The 21,632-nt window shown below is 46.4% G+C and overlaps 1 protein-coding gene across 4 annotated transcripts in view; it reads left to right on the top strand.

Annotated features, from left to right (window-relative positions):
* The first annotated feature begins 5,540 nt into the window (after window positions 1-5,540).
* Window positions 5,541-21,632, top strand: part of HECTD4 (HECT domain E3 ubiquitin protein ligase 4) — a 68,817-nt gene continuing 52,725 nt past the window's right edge. For all 4 annotated transcript variants that reach the window (XM_071445166.1, XM_071445164.1, XM_071445165.1 and 1 more), the window contains exons 1-5: window positions 5,541-5,994; window positions 15,211-15,728; window positions 19,727-19,816; window positions 20,166-20,296; window positions 21,398-21,506. In XM_071445166.1, the coding sequence (XP_071301267.1) occupies window positions 5,824-5,994; window positions 15,211-15,728; window positions 19,727-19,816; window positions 20,166-20,296; window positions 21,398-21,506 (1,019 nt within the window). In that variant the 5' untranslated portion in view covers window positions 5,541-5,823. The remainder of the gene's footprint in view (window positions 5,995-15,210; window positions 15,729-19,726; window positions 19,817-20,165; window positions 20,297-21,397; window positions 21,507-21,632) is intronic.

The raw sequence follows: 21,632 nt of genomic DNA, 5'->3' as shown, positions 1-21,632 counted from the left end.
TCCCCCTGGAATGTTACATTGCAAATGTCAACATTTCAGCTTTTTATTCTGATTAGGATTGGGGGTTGTTAATATTGTGTGAAGCTCTGCTCAGATCTCAGCTTTGACCAATGTGTGCACGGAGCTGTCTGGGTGGGGACAGAGAACTTTTCCAGGGATATCAGTTCTGGGATTTGGCCATTACAGCTCTGGTTCAGGGAGAAGTAACAGGAATTTCCCCTGTGTTTGAACCAATCCCTGCTTGAGGGAATCCCTCAAACACAGGGATTGCAGGATTAGCATTTCAACCAACTCACTTGGGAAATCAGAGAAAATTCTTGAAATACAAACGTAGACACTCAAACATTTCTTGGTAGGCTAAGAGAAAACCAGCTTATGACACTTCCTCTTTCCAAAGGTTTTAAATAAAACTTTAAGTAAAACATGGGGTAAATATGAAGCCAGAGATGCCACCTTGTCATGTTGATATGTTTACAATATTAAGCAGAATATTTTACCAGATTCTTCTTTTTCCATTTATTTATCCCTTTTTCCATTTATTTATCCCTCGTGTTACTGCACTGGTTTTCAGAAAGGTTGAATTTTAAACCAGCACAGAATTGCTGTATTTAAACCTACCTATTTTTGGATAGTAATAATGAGTCTTCTGAGACATTCAAGATTCAAAAATTCAGGACAACCACTCAGGGATCTGCTGAGCTCCCAGCCACTCTTTCTCACTGATGGGCAGCATTTAGGTACTTCCAGAAAAGGCTGCTTGAGTAAGAAAATGAAACCTGAAATTTGGGAGAGTGCTGTTAAATGCCAGCACCTCAAGGGAGCAGGAAATCCCAAAGAAAAGATCAGGCTTCCAACTTAGCAAGTTTGAAAGGACAGGGATGATTTAGTGCAGGGATGGTGGGGAGGAACTCTGCTCACAGCCCTCATGGGGGAAGACAAGGGGAGAGGGAGGAAAGAAACTGTTCTCTGTGTCTGCAACAGCTGGAAAAGGAAATGGAAAGGGTTAAATTGCAATAGGAATGGATTAGGAAACTCCCCAAAGGTAAAGAGAATTCAGCAGTGGAAGAGACTGAGCAGAGCAGCTGTGGCTGCCCCATCCCTGCAGTGTCCCAGGCCAGGCTGGACAGGGCTTGGAGCCCCTGGGATGGTGGGAGGTGTCCCTGCCCATGGCAGGGGTGGAATGGGACGGGCTTTGAGGTCCCTTCTAACCCAAACCATTCCAGGATTCCCAGATTCTCTGATTCCATAATTTACATTTGTTTCCTGTCCAATTTAAGAAAGGCCACCTTTGCAAGGTAGTGATTCATACTCTTGTTTCCTATAACCCTTATTCATTTGAACAAAAATATCCATTTGTTCTTCCTCCCTCAAGCCCACCTTGCAATCTCCAGCAATTATTGCTCTTCTAAATGAGAAAAATGTGAATATTTCCATTTGCAATTAAAATACATTTCTGAAGTTTGGAATTATTTTATTTCACTGTCTAGTTTCTTCCTTCTCTTCTGTAAAACACTGATTTAGTTTCCACTTCAGTCCTTTCTATGTTTTACTTGGAGAAACTGTATTTTTTAATCCCAGAATAATGTGCCAAGAAATGCCAGTATTCCTTGGGTAGTGGCTTTATTAATGATGGCATTTGGGCTCCCTAAATAACAAGTACCAAGCAGAGGAGCCAGGATTCAGGGTCTGCAAATCTGGTTAGTGCAGACCACATAAAAATAGCAACTTGTTTTTTCTTTTTCACACATTCCTTAGTGCCACAATGGTCACTGAAAGTGTCATTTTTAAATGAACATAAAGATACACAGCAAAGCCTTGGGATGAAAGGAGTTCTCCCCACACATAATAGCTGTTAATGTAAAATTAAACTGAAGGCTGAGACAATGCTGCTTTAAATCCCATTACATAACAGGCAAATTCCAAGCAGGAATAGGGAATTTCCATTTGCAGCTCACAGGAGTGAATTTTATTGCCCACAGCCCATGAGCATCTTCTGCTAAATCTCAGTATCTGTGATGTCCAGAGAAGCACAAGGACACAGGGGACCTGCACAGGAAGGAGCTGATCCCAAAATCCTGCCACCAGAGGCAAAGCTCAAAGAACACTCAACATCTGCTCCAAAATAATGGAAAAAAAAGCAAAATAATGGAAGCAGAAGAGTGGTTTTCTGCAGGAGCCTATTTACAAGTCGAGGGTTTTATTCCTTCAGCCTGATGCTCTGTGTCACAAAGTTATTCTGGTCTATTTTTTAAGTCATCCCATAAAGTAGTCCAAGACTTCTTTGTAGTTCTGCTGTAGCCCTCTGACTGCACATTGAAGCTGACATTTGCTGGTGACAGGCAGAACACAAATATGATTTTTTTTTTTCATTCCATTACACAACATCTTCTGCAGCAGATTCCAGGCAAACTGCATGGGGTTTGCTGCATCCAGCACAGCCCTAGTGCTGAAAACCCCATGCAGGAAGGCACATCAGCATTCCATGTAAGTTTAGAGACTGTACCACACACTCTCAATTCCTGAATGGCAGGCACTTCAAATAATTTAGGAAATGACATTTAGCAGTAATTATGTTATTTACCTGCAGTGAGGCAGGACAGGATACATTTCTCAGTTTTATTCCGTTGTTTTCATTCAATAACTGCTTTTTAACTTGGGATTGTCAAGTCAATAGAATTCAGAAGAACTCCAAATAAGCAAATCAATAACTGTAAAATGGTGAATATCCTGGGAAGCTGAACAGAATGTGCAGGTCGGAGCCAAGGGGGCTGTTCTCAGTGGAGGCAGCTCAGGTTACATGGATCAGGATCCTTCCTGGGACAAACTGCCACCAGCCCCCAGGCAAAGGACAAAGCACAGCCCCTGCCAGGGAGTAACGTGGCCACACACCTCCTTCAGAGCCTCACCTGCTGTGGAAGCTTCCAGAGCCTCTCCTGGCTCTGAGTCAGCTCCTCAGTCCTGTCAAAGGCCTTGGCTTGCATCCCAAGGCCGAGGGTTGAATCCACAGCCACGTCAAACACGGATTCTCCATGAGATAAAGCAGCCCAGGAGGCCTGGGAAGAGCTGCAGACAAAGCATTCTCACCTGGGTTACCCAGCCTGTGAAACATCCCTTTGGAGAACAGCATCCAAACCTCTGCAAACCCCTTCTGCTGATGGCTTCACCTTGCTTATGAAGGGAACATCCCACCTGGCTCCCAGCTCTGCTGTTTGTGTGGATTTGGTGGAGGGCACTCAGTAGCACCATGATAGCTCCACAAGATCTAAAGCTGGAATGAGTTTTTGGTGGAATGTTACTCCCAGTAAAATGCACACACACTTTGTGTTTCTCTCCCTCTGTTCCTTTCACGTGTGGATGAATGAAAACAATGTCACAAACTCCCACTCTGGGAACAAGACAAGAACAAAAACACCCGTGGCTGTCTCCCCATGAAATCCTGGGACTAATCCAACCCCAGGAGTTTTTCCCTTGCTCCAAGGAACCTTTGGGAGCCTGGCTTATCTCCTCTGCCAGAGCTCAGCTGCCACGTCCCACCTGCCAGAAAATCTTCCAATCTCAGCACTCCCTCTCTTCTGACTCCTCCCAGGGCTCCCACGGGAGGATCAGGGTCCATCTGCAGCCCTTGTTCTCTCTGTCACGTCTTGACCAAAAATAACAGATGCCCATGAAGCTTCTCCCTCAGAAAAACTTTTGATAGCAGCTCTGCACACTCTCCCTGATCAAAAATTACTGCTGCACAGAGGCAAATAATATCTATTTCCAGAATAAACCAAGCCTGGAGACTCTTCTACTCACATGAATAGCAGGGATGTCCTAGCAAACAGTGCACAGAGCTATCACACAGATCTCTAAATTACTGCTTGTTTGAACTTACCTGAACCCTGTGTCAACTGAACTGGCCTCAAAAACAAGCTACACAATGGTGTGAGTGCTCACACTGCTGAATCAGTGCTACAAAAGGGCTTTGCATGGGTCCTATGTTGAGTGCTCATGCATTGCATGGAAAATATGCTTCTTCCCAATCAGATTTAATAGGATATAAAGCACTGGTGGTAGATCTTGTTCTACTCCAGCTCTGAATAAGCTTTTCCTGCAATAGCACAGCACATTTGTTGTAATGCACTAATATGTTAAATAATTTAATCTGATCAAACAGGTAAATAAATGCATAGAGCTCTGTCTCTGCTCAGTTGTGCACAGTCACTGTTCCATGAAAAGCAGACACTTGCAATGGGAATCCCCACAGCAATTATCCACTAAAACTATTTAACATTTATCACCACGTCTCTCTCATTAACATGATTTGTCTCACAGCACGTCCTTTGCTGAACATCCAGGTACAGCTGCCTCTGACACTTTGTGCCACTGAACGGGCTCAGGGCGAGGTCTGAGGGAACTGAGGGTGAAATTAGGCTGAGAAAGAAGGATCAATTTTCTTCTGGATCCCCTTTTTTCCCACACATACTGAGGTGTTGCAACCCTTCTGCTTTACACCCTCTGGAATCCATAAATCCAGAGGTACAGATTTGATGGGACGTACCTGCTTGCTCACGAGTTCTTTGGGAAAAACTCCTTGAGCGGTGACAGGATTCCTGTGTCATGGTGACAGGGGGGCAAGGGGAAAGGAAAAAGGGAAATCATTCTGTGAGGGCACAGACAAAATAGGGGTGAGCAGGGCTGCGGGAGAGGAAAAACAACCATGAGGGAGAACCAAGAGGGACCAGCCCTAGAGAGAAATGGGGAGTTTCAGAAGGGCCCAGTAAGTGAATCCAAGAGGGTTGAGAGGGAAACTGAGGAGAACAGCACTGAGGGAGCAGCTCTCGGTGGAGGGAGAAGGGCTGAGGGAGCGGCCATTGCATGAGGGTGAGACCCCGGGGCAGTGCCAGGGGAGTGAGGCGAGGCCCTGAGGGGAGCGTCCCTCGCTGAGGGGCGAGCGAGGGGCTGTGGGGAGCAATCCCTGAGGCTCGAGCGAGGGGCTGAGGGAAGCAATCCCTGAGGTTCGAGCGAGGGGCTGAGGGAAGCAATCCCTGAGGGGCTGAGGGGAGCAGTCCCTGAGGGACGAAGGGAGGTGCTGAGGGGAGAACACCCGGCGCGGGTGAGCCGCTCCCCGGGTGAGGCGCTGAGGGGAGCGCACCGGGTGCGGTTTAAGTGCTCCCCGCTGTGCGGACGATCCGCTCTCCTTAGCGCGGGTGACGTGCAATATGAGCGGGGTGAAGCTCTGAGGGGAGCGCTCCCGGTGCGGGTGCGGCGCCGCGCCCGGTGCAGCTGACCCGCTCTTCCCGGTGCTGTTGCTACCCTCCCCGCGGTGCGGGCGAGGCGCTGTGCCCAGTGCGGACGATGCACCGTGCCCGGTGCGGGTGGAGCACTGAGCGGAGCACACGCGGGGCGGGTGAGGCGCTGCCGGCATCGCCGCCGGTGCGGGCGGAGCGGCGGGAGCAGCTCGGGGGGGCGGAGCTCCGGCGCTGGGGGCGTGTCCCGGCGCTCGGGGCGGGGCCCCGCGGGCTGGGAGGGGGCCGGGTGTATTGTTCCTCGCGCGGTGCATGCCGGGCGCGCCTCAGCCCCCAACATGGCGTCGCGCTGTCAGCGGTGTGTGTGAGGCGGGCGCGGGACGCGGGGCTGCGGGCGGGCACGGCGGCTCCCGGAGCTCCCCGGAGCGCCGCCGCCGCGGTGGCAACGCGCCGCTCCTCGCTGCTGCCCGCCGCGCCCCGGCTGTCCGGCGCTCAGGCCGCTGGGGACGCGCCTGCCCCCGCCCTGCCCCCGCCATGGGCGGGTAGCGGGACCCGCCTCGCCTCAGCCCTGCGGAGCCCCCCCGCCCTCCGCGCCATGGGGTCCCCGGCGGCCGCTTCGGCGGCCGCGGCCACCGACTCGGCGCAGTGGCTGTCGGTGAAGGAGGAGACCATCTTCCTGCACGACGGGCTGATCCGGGTCACCGACCTGGCCGAGCTGCCCAGCGAGATCATTGGGGTGGCCGAGCCCGGCGACACCGAGCTGGAGGTGAGGCGGCCCCCCGAGCTGAGGGGAGGGACGGGGCAGGGCCGGGGCTGAGGGGAGGATGCCCTCGGCAGAGGGGCACGGTGGCAGCGGAGGCCTGAGGCGAGGAGGACGGGGGATGGGAGATGGGGGTGCAGGGAGGATGACTAGGGGAGGATGGGGGGCCGGCATGGAGGATGCTGACTGCGGATGCCGGGTGAGGGATCTGGAGCCCGGAGCCAGCCGGTGTCGAGCGCGTTCTGCCTGTCTTGAGTCAATCTGATTTATTTCAGATAATAATGAAAGTGGAGCTGGGCAGGAGGATGGTGAGGTGCTGATGTAAATGGAGGGTGAAGTATTGGTGCGTCCTCCTTGTTTTGAATCCGTAAGATTTGGAAATCGGAGCCGCACTCACGGATTTCAGCATGGCCTTTGGCCCGTTTATTTTTATTGAAGGTTTTGTGTTTTCTTGCTGTTACTTTTAGATGGTTTGTAATTGATCAGCCTTACAACAACACGCTCAGGGCTGCCCGGGTGTTTTATTCAGCTGTTGACAGTGATCGGTTATTAAGGATCCGGGAGGGCAGCCCAGATTTTCATCCCAGCTTTTTACCTTCCCAGAACTGCCCCTGGTGTTTGTTGGCTGCAGGCAGGCGGTGCAGCTGTTTTATCTTAGGAGGAGCCGCTGAAGGACTGAATGTCACGGATTATAGGTTGCATCTATTTGGTAGACTGCATTTTTTTTTTTTTTTCCCCCCTGTGTGCCTCCCTTCTCCTGTTTCACGCCACCCTCCTCCCCGGCAGTGTGGCTCGCAATGACACAGGGGCTTTGTCACCGGAGCTGAGCGGTGGGAGCGCACAGGGGACGCTCCAGCCGGAGCTTTATCTCCGGCCTCTCTTTGGTCCCAGGCATTTTAGGCCGAAAAACCGATTTTTAGTGAGGTTTTAGCTGCTGTCTGGGCCGTTGCTGAGAAGACCCCACAACGTTATTGTTCACTGGGCTTTGGGGAAACTTCCCCCAGTCTTATCTAAGGAAAGATATTTTCTGCAGAATGTGTGTTTTCTGTCCTGTGTGTTGGGACACTGGGGAATGGCATGGAGAAATCAGCTGCTCCCCTGAAATGGATGTTGGCAAATATCACATGAACAGGAAAAGGGAGATTTTTAAGGTGGCTGACTTATTTCTGTGTGTATAAACATGGAATGATTCTCCCTTGTGATCAGAGTTGCTCTGGCATTCAGTACAGCTTGGATGCAAGAAAATATTTTGATTCTATGGCATAGTTCTAGAAGAAGAATTGAGTTTAAAAACTGTGCTAGAAAAATAACGTGCTCCCACAGCATTTTTCATGTTATATCACAAGAAAGGAGGATATCCTTTAGAAAACAAACAAGACCTTATTTTAAGATCTTGCCAGCCAGGCCAGAAGTGTGTTCCAGCCTGAAACTTGACACACAGCTTCACTTGACAAACACTTCAGCTCTGGAGAATTTTTTTGTTGGTATTAGGAATGTTCTAAAACTCCAGTTGTTTGGGAGAGATAGGAATGGAATTGGTGCTACTGTATCTTGTGCTTTGGCATTTATTCTAACAAGTGTTGCAGCAATCCAGTGCCACTGATTCACCTCATTTTTTCTGCTCCAGAGATTCTTTTCCTGTTTGTGTTTGCAGTGCAAAACTTTGAAATAAATAATTAAATATGACTTTTTGCTGTGGTGCTTATTTTTGATAAGACTGATTTTGACTTATATTGATCTTTATTCTTAAGTCACAGCTTATTAAAGCCTTTTATTTCCATCTTCTCATGGAATTGATGATCACAAGCGATCAATTTCATTTTCAGATATCTGCAAATTGGTTTAGACTTTGGTATTAAGGGGGAAGGATTTTTAAAAAAATGAAATTTCCCATAGTGCAAATGTAAACTATTTAGCTCCTAACTTTTCTCTGCCTTTTTTTAATGCTGTTTTCATTGAAATGAGGGATACCTTGGTGATGTGGAATGGCTTTGAGGAGCCATTTTGTGGAAATAGGTGCACACATCTGATTGAAGCGTGGCCATGCAATCGACTGCTACACAAGAGCTCATTTACACTCTTTCTACTCCTACTTGCACTGTAATAAATATCTTTGAAAAGGGTCCAAACAGAAATCTCTTGGGATGTGCTATTGGCCAAGGGTAGGAGATGCTGCAGCTGCTGCTTTGATTAGGAAACTTCTTTAATTCACTTCTTGTGCTTCATCAGTGGTGGTCAGGAGCCTGGCTGAATTAGGAGCTGAAGTGCTTAATTAAAAATGTATAATGTTTAATACTTTAATGGATTTTTTTTTTTGGGTGGAGAAGTATCATTCTGGTCTGTTTTGCCTAAATATCCGTTTAAAGAGTGTATTGGTGACTAATGTCAGTGTGTTTGGATGTGTTTCCTTTGTCCTTCTGTTCAAAGGTTCTGTCTATTTATAAAAAGAAAAGCAGAGGAAAAAATGTTACAGTGCTGGTGTTATGCCAGGAAAGGCTTATGGAAACTTATTATGGTGTTATTTTGACTCCCATGCAGCTTTGATTTTATCTTTTTGTGTGTTTGTATACACTTGTATTTATACATATATTCCTTAATGGTATGTTACAAGAGAATTACTCCTAGAACAAGGTGAAAGAGAAGATTATGTTGAGTTTTAAAGGGTGTGGAGGTTTTTGCTCTGGTTTTTTTTCTGTGATGATGTGTGCCAACTTCTTAGGTTGTTTCAGCATATTTACAGAAAATTGGGGCTTTTAACAAAATTTGATAGAATTTTGTAACATTATGCATGAACCAGCTGCTCCTGGTGCAGGTTTCCCACTAAAATCCTCTAGGCAGGAGAGACCTGGATTAGTCAGTGATTACAGAAGCCTTTGGACCTTTATTTTAAAACCTTTCACACAGAGAAATCTTTGAAAGAGCAAAGTCTTCTCCTTCCTGGAGACAAGCCTCAGCCAGAGCTGGAGGTGTTACCATGACACTGTTGGTCAGTGCCCATCCAGCAGGGACATTCAGTGCAGGAAGGGTTTAATGTTCCCTTGAAGTTCCTTCATGTGGCCCAAAGGGAGCTGCAGCCCTTCCAGAATCTTCCCTGGAGGGACAGCAGGAGCGTGGTCAGGGTTGGTCTGCAGGAGGAGAGGTCCCTCAAACCAGGGAGATTTGATCTGGCAGCTGAACACAGAGTCCCAGAATGGTTTGGGGTGAGGGGACCTTAGAGATCATCCAGAATCCCCTCCTGCCATGGGCAGGGAGCCTTCCTCTGGTTTCCCATGGAGCTGGGAGTGCAGCTCCTCCCTCAGTAGCTGTTGGGAGCATGTCTGTCTGTCTGTCTGTCTGTCTGTCCTCATCTGCTGCTTGTTGAGCTCTGCTCTGTAGGACAGAGGTGCCACGGGGCAGGTGTGACTCTGCACTGAAAATGGTTACCTTTAATCGAGTGGAAGGTGAAAAAAATAATAAAAAATAAAACAAGTAAGGAAAAAGTGGTGGCCTTTCCTCTTCTCCCCAGCATGGCCTGGGCTGGCTCTCCACAGAGAGGGTGAAGAGCTGGAGTCCAGTGCTCTTCTCTCAGCATGTGCCACTCCTGTGACTGACTTGTGTTTGCCATAAAATCATTTAGACTGGAAGGTTTCTGCTAAACTTGGAAGTTTTCACCCATTTTCCTCCCAGCCCAGAGAAAACATTTTGTCACTTTTGCCTGATGGCTGAGGGAGGGAGCAGTTCCCTGCAATTATCTGGGTCAGTGCTTCCCAAACCTTTCTGCTTGTGACCTCTCTGCCACCTACAAGCGTCACCCCTGTCACGCTGCAAGTCCCTAATGCCACCATCAACAATTGACTCTTTCCTAAGTGGGTGACCCTTCCTGGGCTTGTGACCTCTGACTGGAAAACTGCTGAGCCAGGCGTGTGGCAGGCTTGGAACAGCCTCATCCTCTGCCAGCACTTGGAATTTATTAAACTTCTCTAACAGGGACCACTGGGCCTCTGACTTTGGAGTTTGGAAGTTGTGTTTTAGGTAACCTTGTAGAGAAACGTTGGGAAACTTCTCAAGGATGATTTTGCAAATCTGTTTCCCAAATATAGATCTTGTTACCAATTGCAGCTTATTAATTCAGTGATCTGCACTCTCAGATGTTTAAATTACCAAGATTCTTCTTTACCTTTTGCAGCTGTTTTCACCTACTACTTGAGTAAGAGCCAAAGAAATATTTTAATGAACAAAAGAAAAAAACACTTTATAGCATTTTATTTATTTACAGCTTGCTTGTTTTCTGTAATTCATCTCAAATACAAAGGTTATTTCATAAATTTGTGTGGTTACAGAAATAATTTGGGATAAAATTGTAAAAGACAGCAGTGTCTTAGTGCTTATTTGTGAGCAATGAGATTTCCAGTGCTTTGACAAAAGAAAATAGTTTCTGCTTTTAGCTGAGTAGTTAAAAACCTGCACTGCTTCACAGAGAGGAGTCAGCAGAGACTTTGAACAAGAGGATAAGGTTAAAATTTCTTGGAGCAGAAAAAACTGGAACAACCTTGAGACTTGTAGTTTTCTAACTGCAGCACTAAAGCATGGTGTAAAGTGCAGCAGCTGCTAAAACATCAGGGAGAAAATGTTCACACATATTTGTGTATTGGGCACGTGGTGTAGCAGGGAAAAGGCCTTAGAGAGGGGCTAGGAAATGTTTTAGAAGGAATTAAGGTGGGTTTTACACCAAGGCAGCTTCGTGCTGGATGTCCCAGAAAATGCCAGGAGCAGGAAGGCTCAGCACAGTGGGAGACAAGGACACAGGGTTGTTTATGGAGCAGGTTCAGTTGGGATGTGTATTTCAATCTTCAGGGTTCCTTTAAAACTGTCACTCGGGCTCTTTCTGTGAGAGAATAATCCATACTTCTTGTAATTCAGTCTTTTTACATTGTTTTATTGGTGTTTCTAGAGACAAAAGAGCCCAGTAATCAAGTGCTGCTGCCTCTGTTCATTTGGTACAAGAGCAATGACCTTATACCTGTCATGGGGTGGTCAAAGTAATAGAATTAATTTTATTCATGCTGCTTTTAAAGATATTTTACAATTCTGAGATTTGTACCTCCTGGGAGATGGAAATAATCCATATTTAATACTGAGGGGGGTATGGGGATATAATTGATCCTGATAAATGTTCCACCATCTTCATCTTCACGTGTGAACTTCAGCCAATTGAACTCTGGAGAGAAAGAATTAAATTGGGGAGATTTCGAGGTTTCCCTTTGCAATATGCAAGTTCAGGACAAAAACCCCTCTTTGTGCACAACCTCCCTGCTCCTCAGTTCCCTGTGTAGCAGAATTAAAATCCATGGCACAGGCACCAGGGAGAGCACAAGGGGCAGGGATTGTAGCCAGAGGAGAGAGCTGCCTTTTAGTGACAGCTCACATTTAAATTTACTTAATAGGGTCATAAAACCTCAGGCTAAAACTCTTCATGTATATTAGTGTGTGTTAATTGGAGTTGGTCTGGTATTTACTGTCAGCAGAGAAACATGTTGCCCTGAAAATAGGGAATGCCAGCCCCTCCTTTGTGGAGCAGATTTGGCAAAAATTCTGTTTGATGGGAAGAATGACCTGGGTGAGGTCATGGAGTGGGATGCAAAAGGACAAATATTGGATACAGTGGGAAGATGTCACCTCCCCATAGTTTATCTAAAATCAGATACCTTTTGTGCTCCTCAGTGTTGAAGATGATGTCAAGGACCAATTAGAGTGATTGAACTTTGGCTCTACCATTTTCTAATTAAAATATTGACTAAAAATTGATTTAAAAGATCAAATAAGGAAATAGTGTGTAAGGATAAGATACTGTGGAATTAAAATAGCGACAATTAAACTATTTAACCACAGATTTTAGTGATATGTAAGTAGGATAAGTTGTTCTCTGGCAAAGTGATGTTTGTTACATCCTCTTCATCCTCCTTGATTCTGTTCAAGCCTTGTTAGTCAGGAGTGTTTGGAGTTGGGGGTGATGGATCAGGGACAGGTTCAGTGGGGTTTGGTGCCTGCCCCTGACACCAAACAGGGAGATATTGAGGCACCCCAAGTCCCAAATCAGAGCTGAGGCTCAGGTGTAAATCCTGAGGCAGCAGGAAAGGGAATTTTACCTTTTATAAACCCTGCTTGTTGTGTTGTTTGTATCAGCATTTGTGAAAGAACATGATGAGGGGTTTCTTGCGTTTTATTTTAACTTGTTTTGACTCCAGATATTTGGAAGATGACAAGCTTTGCCTGGAGATATCCTGGCAAGGGCTGGGATTCCTGTGTGGAGTCTTTAATGCATCCAGAGGGAAGCACTGATGGATCTGGCAGGGGCCAAGTGCAGCTCTGGCACTGTTGGGGTGGGAAGGGCTGGATTTGGCTGCCACAGAGCCAGAGCAGTTCCCTGGGATGTGTCTGAGCCCTGGGGGCTCCTGGGGGTCTGTCCCAGCCTCACTGGGAACGTTTGGTTTTCAGGCTGCTTTCTGCAGGGAGTGCTGAGCTCTAGGAAAAAGGCTTTTGAGGAGAACAGCCTTAATTGAATTTGCTGAAGTGTCCTGTGCAGCAGTGACCTCACACCTTTCTTCTGACATCCTCTCATTTTCTGGAAGTGCAGATTCCTGCTTAGACCCTCAGATGATGTTGAATCATTGAGGTTTTTTCCCCACTGGTTCCATAAGCCTTGTATGAAAATCAGATGATGTAAATTGCATTATCAAAAGTCTCAAAGTCCCATTTTGGAGTGATCTTGTGAATCTGTTGAAGCTGATGTACTTCCTGTATCATTTACCCAAATTAGTGTTCATTTCCCTTACCAAAGACTGAGGCAAAACCCCAGACAGACCATGCATGCTTTTAAAGCAAATTGGGAACTGTGGGATCAGGGAGAAACTAAAACTTCAGCAGGAAAAGGCTTTTCATCAGCAAAACTGATGACACTGACTCGTCCTGATTGCTACAAGACAGACTCAGAGCTGTAGGGCCATATCCAAGGCAAAAACAACAAAAAAAAGGCATTTTCCTGTTAAACTGTGGGATCTGAGGAGCAGGACATGCAACATAAGTACATCACAGCTTGTCTTTTGTGGTGGTATCTTTGTTATTAACAAAGACCACAGACCCGTTTTCTTCAGCATTTAACTCTGAAAATGCAAAAATTAATTCTCTTTTTCCTCCATTTCTGCAGCTTGTTGTCACTTAGTGGAAAATCCACCCAGTTTAGTTCAAGAGAATCAAAAGCCAACTGTTGTAGAAAGTGATTCCATCTAGAACAGGAAACAAACTTATTTTTGAGGCAGCAGAACACACAACAGGAGGTGGTTATTTTAAATGTGTAATATGTGGTTTAGGAATTAATATTCATAATCGCTTGGAGAAGTTAATTAAAGAAGGCTTATTAGGTATAAGGAGCTCAGTACAACATCCATTCAAGTGTAATTATGATGTGAATTCCTTTCAGGTGAACTTTTCCTGGCTCCAGTGGTCAAAGTGCTACTGCAGAGCTGTTCCTTTGCCTTTAGTCAGAGGCCCTGGCAGATGTGATTTGTCCTGCAGCATTTTATCAAGCTCTTCAGGAGCCTGCAATTAGCCAGAAACTTTTATTTCATGGTCTCTATAACTGCTGCCTGCAATTAAAAAGCCCCCACAAAACAAACAGCCCTGGATGCCATTCTCCACGGCAGCTTTGTCTCTCACATTCCCCTTCCCACATTTATATTTATTTATTAAATGAGAGAAGGACAGTTTTACAGCATAAAGATGGGCCAAAAATTGTGTTTGAGGGTGGATGAAATGAGGCACTCTGGAACATGGCCAGAAGCCCTTTGGATACCAAATCCCTTTGGACACTGGATCCAGAGTATCAGAAAATGCTTGGCTCATGGCTTTCCTTGAGCTTGCCACAGCTTCAATGACTTTGCTGAGCTCCACTGTTGTTTGCTGGAAGGAGAAAAGTTGTCTGTAAATTACTTAAAACTCTGAGTTTTCCAGTCCCAGGCTGGGTATTAAACCATAATTATATTTTTGTGTCACGCTTTGTTTTCTGTTGTTCCAGCTTGGTTTCCAGTTTTATTTAGAAGTGCCAAAAAAGCCTCTTTCTTCTGTCTGAAATGATGAGGAGGAGACTTTTAGGGTTTTTAACTACAGCAGCAACTTGAAGTATTTTGAGAAAGGTGTAGCTAAGTGCAAAATGATAAAATTTAAGAGAGAAAAAAGCAGGGGAGGGAGAGAGCGTCAGAGAACTCTTGGTGGATTGGAATAAACTGGTTGGCCAGTTGGTTTGTTTGTTTATTTGAAGAGCTCTAAAACTAGAACAAGCACGTTCTTGTTACACAATATTTGTGACCTATCAGTTTTCATAGAAGGGCTCTAAACCCCTGGGACCCTCCAACTTTGCAGTTCTTTTGAACTTTTTAGCAAAATTGCCTCGATTACAGAAAAAAGCTCCAGAGGAGAGGGGAATGTTTGTTTTCCAAGCTGCTCTTTTGTGTGTGTATCTTTCTTTACAATCTGTGGTGGTGTTGTTTATTGAAAGCTTAAAAATCCCCATCAGCAACCCCCAAACCTGGGTTTGGTTTGAGGATGCTGACTCAGCCATGTCAGGCTCACAGAATCCCACAGCAGTGGGGTGGGAAGGGATCTCTGGAGATTCCCCAGTCCAAACCCCTGCCAAGGCAGGGTCACCTGGAGCAGGTGACACAGGGAAATGTCCTGAGAGAGAGAGACTCCACACTGTCCCTGGGCAGCTGTCCCTGTCCTTTGCCATGCTCCATGGATAGGGGTTCGTGGGATTCCACGTGTTTTAGTCTTTGGGTTGGTCCCGCGTCTTTGGGTTGATCCCGCGTCTTTTGGTTGGTTGATCCCACGTCTTTTGGTTGGTTGATCCCGCGTCTTTTTGGTTGGTTGACCCCGCGTCTTTTGGTTGGTTGATCCCGCGTCTTTTTGGTTGGTTGACCCCGCGTCTTTTGGTTGGTTGACCCCGCGTCTTTTGGTTGGTTGACCCCGCGTCTTTTGGTTGATTCCATGTGTTTTGGTTTATGGCCATCACTCCACACCCCGAGATGGACACAGCACCACTCGCCCGTTCTTTAGCCCCAAAAATTAAAAACAACATCCCTCCCACCTGCCGCAGAAAACAGCTGATCTACAAATCACACCACAACCATACGAGATTTTTATTTTTTCCCCTTTAAAGCCCTCTATAAACACCCCCTTTCCCCTTGGCAGATCCTGACCTTCGAGACCAAGAACCCCACGGAGCTGGCGGAGCGCTTGCGCTCGGTGTGCGGCAACCAGAGCAACGCGTACGCGCGGCTGCTGGAGTACCGGCTGAACGCCCTGCGCGGGCTCTGGAACGCCCAGCGCCAGCTGGCCCTGGAGGAGCAGCACGACCGCGACAGCTCCGGCGACGAGGAGGCCCTGGCCCTGCTCAAGCGCCAGGGGTTGTTACAGCAGCCGGAGCAGGCGCCCTTCACCTCCCGCATGGGGCTGCTGCTGGTGTTCCCGCTGATCCAGTCGCAGAGCAGGACGGACCCTTCCCTGTGTAACATCACGGCTGAGGTGCTGCTGAACTGCCTTCGGGACTGCCAGCCCCTGAGCCTGACCAAGGAGCCGGCCGACTGCCTCAACGGCATCGAGGCCCTGCTCTGCTCCTGGCTCGAGGACGCGGCGCCCTCCGGCCAGCACATCCCCTACAAGCAGAAGGAAAACGCTGCTGCTGCCCTGGTTGCCTTGGCTTGTGCAAGGTAAGGGGGCTGAAGTGACAGAGAATCGTGGGGTTGTGTAAGAATCTGTGTCTCTTGGGCTGTGGTTTGAGTCCACTCCAGCTGGCTATGGACCCTTGTCTCATGTCCCGGCTAGATGGTGACAGTGGAGGGGTGACAGTCCCCCTCTTTTGGGGCTCCGCAGAATCCCAGCTACCAGTGGGATTTTGCTCCAATAGGGAGTAAAAAGGCCACAGCAGCAGCACGGGCCTGGGGTGGCACTGGGTTACTTTATTTGATGTTACACTCCCCAGTCACCAAAAACTATTGTGACTCCACAAGAATTAATTTCAAAATTAATTATCAAAGGTCGCCGCCGCCTGCGGACGCTTGTGGGGTGTGACCCAACGTGCATTTATCTACCTTTTGATTTGGAAAAATTGGAATTCCTATTACAAACAAATGAAAATTTGCAAATTTCTCTCGATGGCTATCCTGGCCAGCTTTCAATCCATTATCCTGAACACAAGGTATTTAGAGATTCCTTACATTTGGCCCCAAAATCTTTCAAAAGTCGTGCTCCCATCAGAAACGCCATCACAGCGTTCACCTGTGGCTCAGGCAAGTCCCATAAATCAGGGTTCACTTGGAGACACTTGGACAGTCAACAGCAGGAAGGGTCCCAAGCAACGAGCTGGGGCAAGCAACAGCTTATAAAGGGGGGCAGGTCTCAAGGTAGGATACAATGTTCAACTAATCAAAAGCACTGGGGGTGGAGCACAAGGGCAAGGGATACAAAAGAGAAAAACTGCTTGGGACAGGAGGGATTAACAACTGGTTGTGGGAGGAAGGGGTTTGAAATTTGGCAGAAAAGTAGCTAAGTAGCAAAGAGATAAACCAACACCTGGCTCAACTGAATAACAAAGACAAGTCTGTGTCACTCTAAAAGCAGGGGGGGAAAAAGCCCAAAAAACTACCAAACAACAAATCAAACAATAACCTGGGAAATAAAAACACAATAAAAAGACCCTGGCCCACAGGGTCTTACATGGACAAAGCAAAAGACAGAAACGCTCTTCTCCATGTGGGGAGCAGTGTCCTGTTTGTTGGCTTGGGAAGGGACACTTCAGGCTCTGGTGACCTCCCAGGTGGGATAAAGAGGGCGTTGCCTTCGTGCCCTTCAGGACTTTTCCCTGGCCCTCATTCCCTGGGTATGAGAGGACCACAGCCAAGGGGATGGGATAGCATTGAGGAGGGGTAACCAGGGGTACAGCACAGGGGGTGCATGTGATGGGAGAAGGGAAATGATGACAATCTACCTGATGTAACATGCTCAGGACACATTTCAAATCACCCAGTGCAAAACAACAATAAATGAACTATTCAGTGCAATTCAACAGGACTGCTAAGATTGGGTGTAACACCCTGGAGTTCCTCAATTCAAGAGTTCAGCTGAGGTTCTGGAGGTTTGGTGTAAGGCGAAATCCCAACCAGATGTTCTCTAAGGGGTCACAAGCACACAAAAGTTGACTGGGAAAATAGAATTAAAGAACTTTGGCCATGATTCACCATTTACCATACCCCCAAATTCCACATCCATGGTTTTTGAGCCCATCCAGGATGGTGACTCCAGCACCCCTGGGCAATGCTGTGGTTGGTGTTCATTCTCTCTTCCCATTGAAACAAATCAGAAATGATCTGACTGCACTGGTGATAGTTATTTTTAGCTTCCACCAGCCTTTCTCTTTCTGATATTTAAATATTGGGTTGGAAAGGGTGAAACTGCTAAGCATTTTTTTTGCATGTGTTTAGCATATGCAAAAGCAGAAGGATTTGGGTTAGCAATGCCTCGTGTGCACATTGCTGCTTCCACTGCAGTGAGCTGCTCTAGGAATGGTTCCAAATGTGTTTATCAGGGAGAAAATTGTCTCCTTTTCCCTTTGTCCTGCACCTTTCTTTGGCTGGAGAAGGTGGAACTGCCAGGTTTCAGGGCAACTCCTTTCAGATTTGATTTCAGTGTTGTCTCTCAAATGTCTGGAGGTATTTTTTAAATTTTGTTGCCAGTGAAGAGTTCAACCATTGTAGATTAAAATACCCCTTGTCCTGCATGGGTTTGGCATCAGGTGATTGAGGACAAATTGGACATATTTGCTTTTAATCAAAACCTACTATTTTGAGAGAATAGGGCTTGGGGAGAGGGAGAGGAAATACAAAACCTCTGCAAAGCCCCATGATATGGCTTTAAAGTCACAAGGAGCCTTTTGGACATATTGGTTTGAATGTTTCTCCAGGTCACAGCCTTGTCTGTGAAGTTTAACTCTCATTTAAGATGCTGGAGTTCCCAGGATATGGCATGATTTGCTTTAGGAAAAGGTTTATTCAAATGAAACCTACTTAATTTCTAGTGCACTTGTTTTAATGAAGTCAATGAGAAATTTATGGTATGTGGCAAATTATTCTGTCCTGACAACTGCCTTGTCTGAAAGGCAATGTACTTGAACATAGCTCAGAGAAATTGGATTTGATAAACACAATCTCATTTCTTTTTTTTTTCCCCAGATGTCAATTTGCAGGAAATGTGGGATGTTCTGTTGCAGCTGAGCTAAATTTCAAGTAGAGCTTTTGAACTTCAGGTTGATCTTTTATTTTCTTTGCAAGTCTGCCTTGCATTGCTTAGAGACTTGAAATATCCCATTGTGCTTTGTTCACCTCTGAAAGCCTCACACTTTTCCTTTAAATATCTAAGTCATGTGTTGAAGAAAAAACCTTGAAAATGAGACCATTATTGACATTCCTAGTTGCAATCTTGGGTGCTTCTTATTGCTAAAAATAAAACCACAGGGTAAATATTGCTTTAAATAATTAATTGAGGTGCTTTAATATGTTTGGTGTCAATTTTCTCCAGGCTGAGGTTTATCAGTGAAAGCAAAGAGCTAAAGATATCACTGGGGAAAACAGGGATTGGGCTGTGGAGGAGGGAAATTTGGGAGCTGAGTGACCACATGTGACAGCAAAAGGTTGGATTCAGCAGAGTGCAGGGCAAGGACCTCTGCAGCTGATCACTCCTGATTGTGGAGAAAGCAGCTCAGAACTGACCTGAGACACAGCAAATTCTCCTGCTTAGGTGGGCTGTGATGGCTAGAAACAAATACCACATCTTCCAGAACATGGCCTTGACCTTTAAAACAGAAACTGTAAAATACAGATTTTTCAAGAGGTCTGGATCTTCTCAAATTTGGGGTTGTGAGGGGAGACCTCATCCCAATGCACAACTTCCTCAGGAGGGGCAGGGGCAGGAGCCAGGGAACAGCTGGAGCTGTGTCAGGGGGGTTTAGGCTGGAGATCAGGGGAAGGTGCTGGGCACTGCCCAGGCTCCCCAGGGAATGGGCACAGTCCTGAGGCTGCCAGAGCTCTCAGGGCCAGCCTGGCATTGTTGGGTGTCTGTGCAGGGCCAGGAGCTGGATGATGATCCTTGTGGTTCCTTCCCACTTAGGATATTCCATGACTCTGTGAAAAGAAGTCAGATCTTGGTAAGAAATGGATGAGTCTGGTCTTTCCTATTTGAGTCAGGAAAGGCATCTCCAGGTGGGAGTGCAGCAGCCCTTGCTCACACTTGGCCTCAGCCAGGAAGATCCAGGGGTTGCACTGGAGATCTGAATGGGATGAATCAGCTACAAGAAATCCTGAGAGAGCTGCCTCAGGAGCAAGGCTGAGGTGTTTTATCAGGTGCCTGGATTGCCTTTATGAACCTGTTGTTGATAGCCCAGCCTGTGGCTGCTGCTCTCCTCCCCACTGGGGCTTCAGCCTCTTCCAAAAAAAGGTGGAATTCAGGCCAGAGATTGCCCAGCATTCTGCCTGTCCCCCTCTCTTCCTCCTTCCCCTTCCTCCCCAAAGGATGAACATCCTCCAGGAAGGAGATGCCAGTTAGCAAAGAAGCTGGTGCCATATTGTGGCTGTGGGTGTTCTCCATGGCTGCTGTTGTGTGTGTTCAGTCTGGCTTCAATAGACATCTTTAATTCATGTTTTTCTTGTCCTTTTAGAGGGTCGCTGAAAACCTTTGTTCATACAGTGCATCTATTACAGAAACAGACTGAGCTGGGGTCCCTGCCTGTGGCTGATGTTCTCTACAGGTTTGTAGAACTTTTCTCTTTATCAACTTTTCCAGCAGCTCTGAAAATGTGTTAAGTGCATGTAGGGAGGAATGGCTTTAAAAGTGATTAAAAGACTTTAGAGTTATTGAAAGCTTTAGGGAAGATTTAGTCATATGCAGAAGACATTAGAAAATCAAACCTAAAAGCATTGATTGGATTTTGGGTGTTTTGTTTTTATTTTTTTCATTAAATATTGATGATTCCTTAAAATGACTTATGAACTCTGACAGAATAATTACTTTAAATACATCACGGTCTTAACTTTTAATTTAGCTCATTTTTCCTACTGCTATTCCTTATAAAATTTTCTTTTATTTTCTGCTTAAAGGTTGTTGCTCTTGGAGGGAGGCCCTGGATCCCCCTCCTGCCTGCTTGGAGGGAAGCACATCGTGTCCTGGGGCTTTGAGGACATGTTACCTGCCCCTGATGCCAACACTGGTGCCAGCAGTGAGAATAAAGGTGAATTATTTCATCCCTGTCACCATCAGCAGAGGAGGACAGGATGCTTTAAGTGCTGATAATTGTTTAAAAACCAATGTAAAACTTTAGAATTGGGGCTCAAAAACTGTTGCTGGAGAGCAGCTGCTGCTTTCACCTGTCAGGCTGTGGGAAGCAGTCCAGAGCAGTTGATCCAGTGACCCTGCCTGACTCCAGTGGGAATTCTTCAGAGGGGTCAGACAGAGTTTGGATATTATCCCCTCGTTAGAGCATAATCACTGCCCTGTGCACTATCCCTGTGTTCAATAGTCAGCTATCAGTAGCACAGCAAGTTTCTTTTTAGAAGTACAAGTTCATTGTTGTGTTTTTCCCCCTCTTCCCTACTCTGCTTTTGTTTCTACCCGATTGAGTTTGAAGGTTTTTTTTTTTAATGCTTTCTTTTGTATTTCTTTTTCCTGAATTCATTCTCAGTTTTTACTGCTTTGTTTGCTTACTATTTTTGTAATAAATAAGAGTTCACATGGTTTTAGAAATATTAGTTCAAGCTTTGATGACTTTTAATGCAATCCATAGGAGTTTAAAAATCTGAGTTGTTATTTTACCTGCAGATTTATTGGAGACATCTCTTTTTAGGTGTTTAGGCAGGAGAGTGAGTGGACTTTTCCTTCCTGAGCTGAGTGTCCAGATCCTGTGAAATTCAATAGATTGACTGGACTTGTGTCCCATCTTGATTATTAATAATTACTGCTCTGTGTTTCAAATACATTTTGTCTTAATTGAGGTGTTCAGAAGTGGAAGGACCTGAGCAGCTTTAGGATTTGACAAATCACAGAGTTTGGCAGAAAAGAGATCAAGGCTCAGTATTAGATTCTTCTTCCCTCTCACACTGAGACCATCTGGGCACCTCTGAGGCTTAAAGATGTGAAAAAAACCACTGGGTCTGCTGGGCTGTGCCTGTGTTCCAGCAGCTCTTAGAGCACCAAATAATAAATTTAGCATTAAAAAAGGGTTGGTAGTGACCTGCCCTGAGCACATGCTGGTTTCCCTGGGCTGTAGACCCAGGGAGAATTGCCAGCTGCAGAGTTACAGAGCTGCTCTCCGCTGTCCTTGCTCCTGCTGCAGATGCAGACCTGGGCCGGTGCCTTGCAGCCGATGGGCTCTACCTGTACACCACCAACTCCGTGGGCAGGGGAATCAGCAAACTGGGGTCAGGCCTGCATGGAACCCTGAGGTAAGGGACACTCCAGTGCTGCCTCTTCTGCAGAGCTGCTGAAACCCAAAGGTTCCTGATTTGGGAAGCCTCTCCCAGATGTTGGGAGGATACGGAGCTTGGAAGGAGATGATCTCTAAGGTCTCT

This window comes from Agelaius tricolor, unplaced genomic scaffold, assembly GCF_023055355.1.
Source record: "Agelaius tricolor isolate 1412-34295 unplaced genomic scaffold, bAgeTri1.0.p SCAF_20, whole genome shotgun sequence".
Lineage (NCBI taxonomy): Eukaryota > Metazoa > Chordata > Aves > Passeriformes > Icteridae > Agelaius > Agelaius tricolor.
The sequence above is the reverse complement of the archived record's forward strand: the minus strand, read 5'-3'. Positions and strand labels throughout refer to the sequence as shown.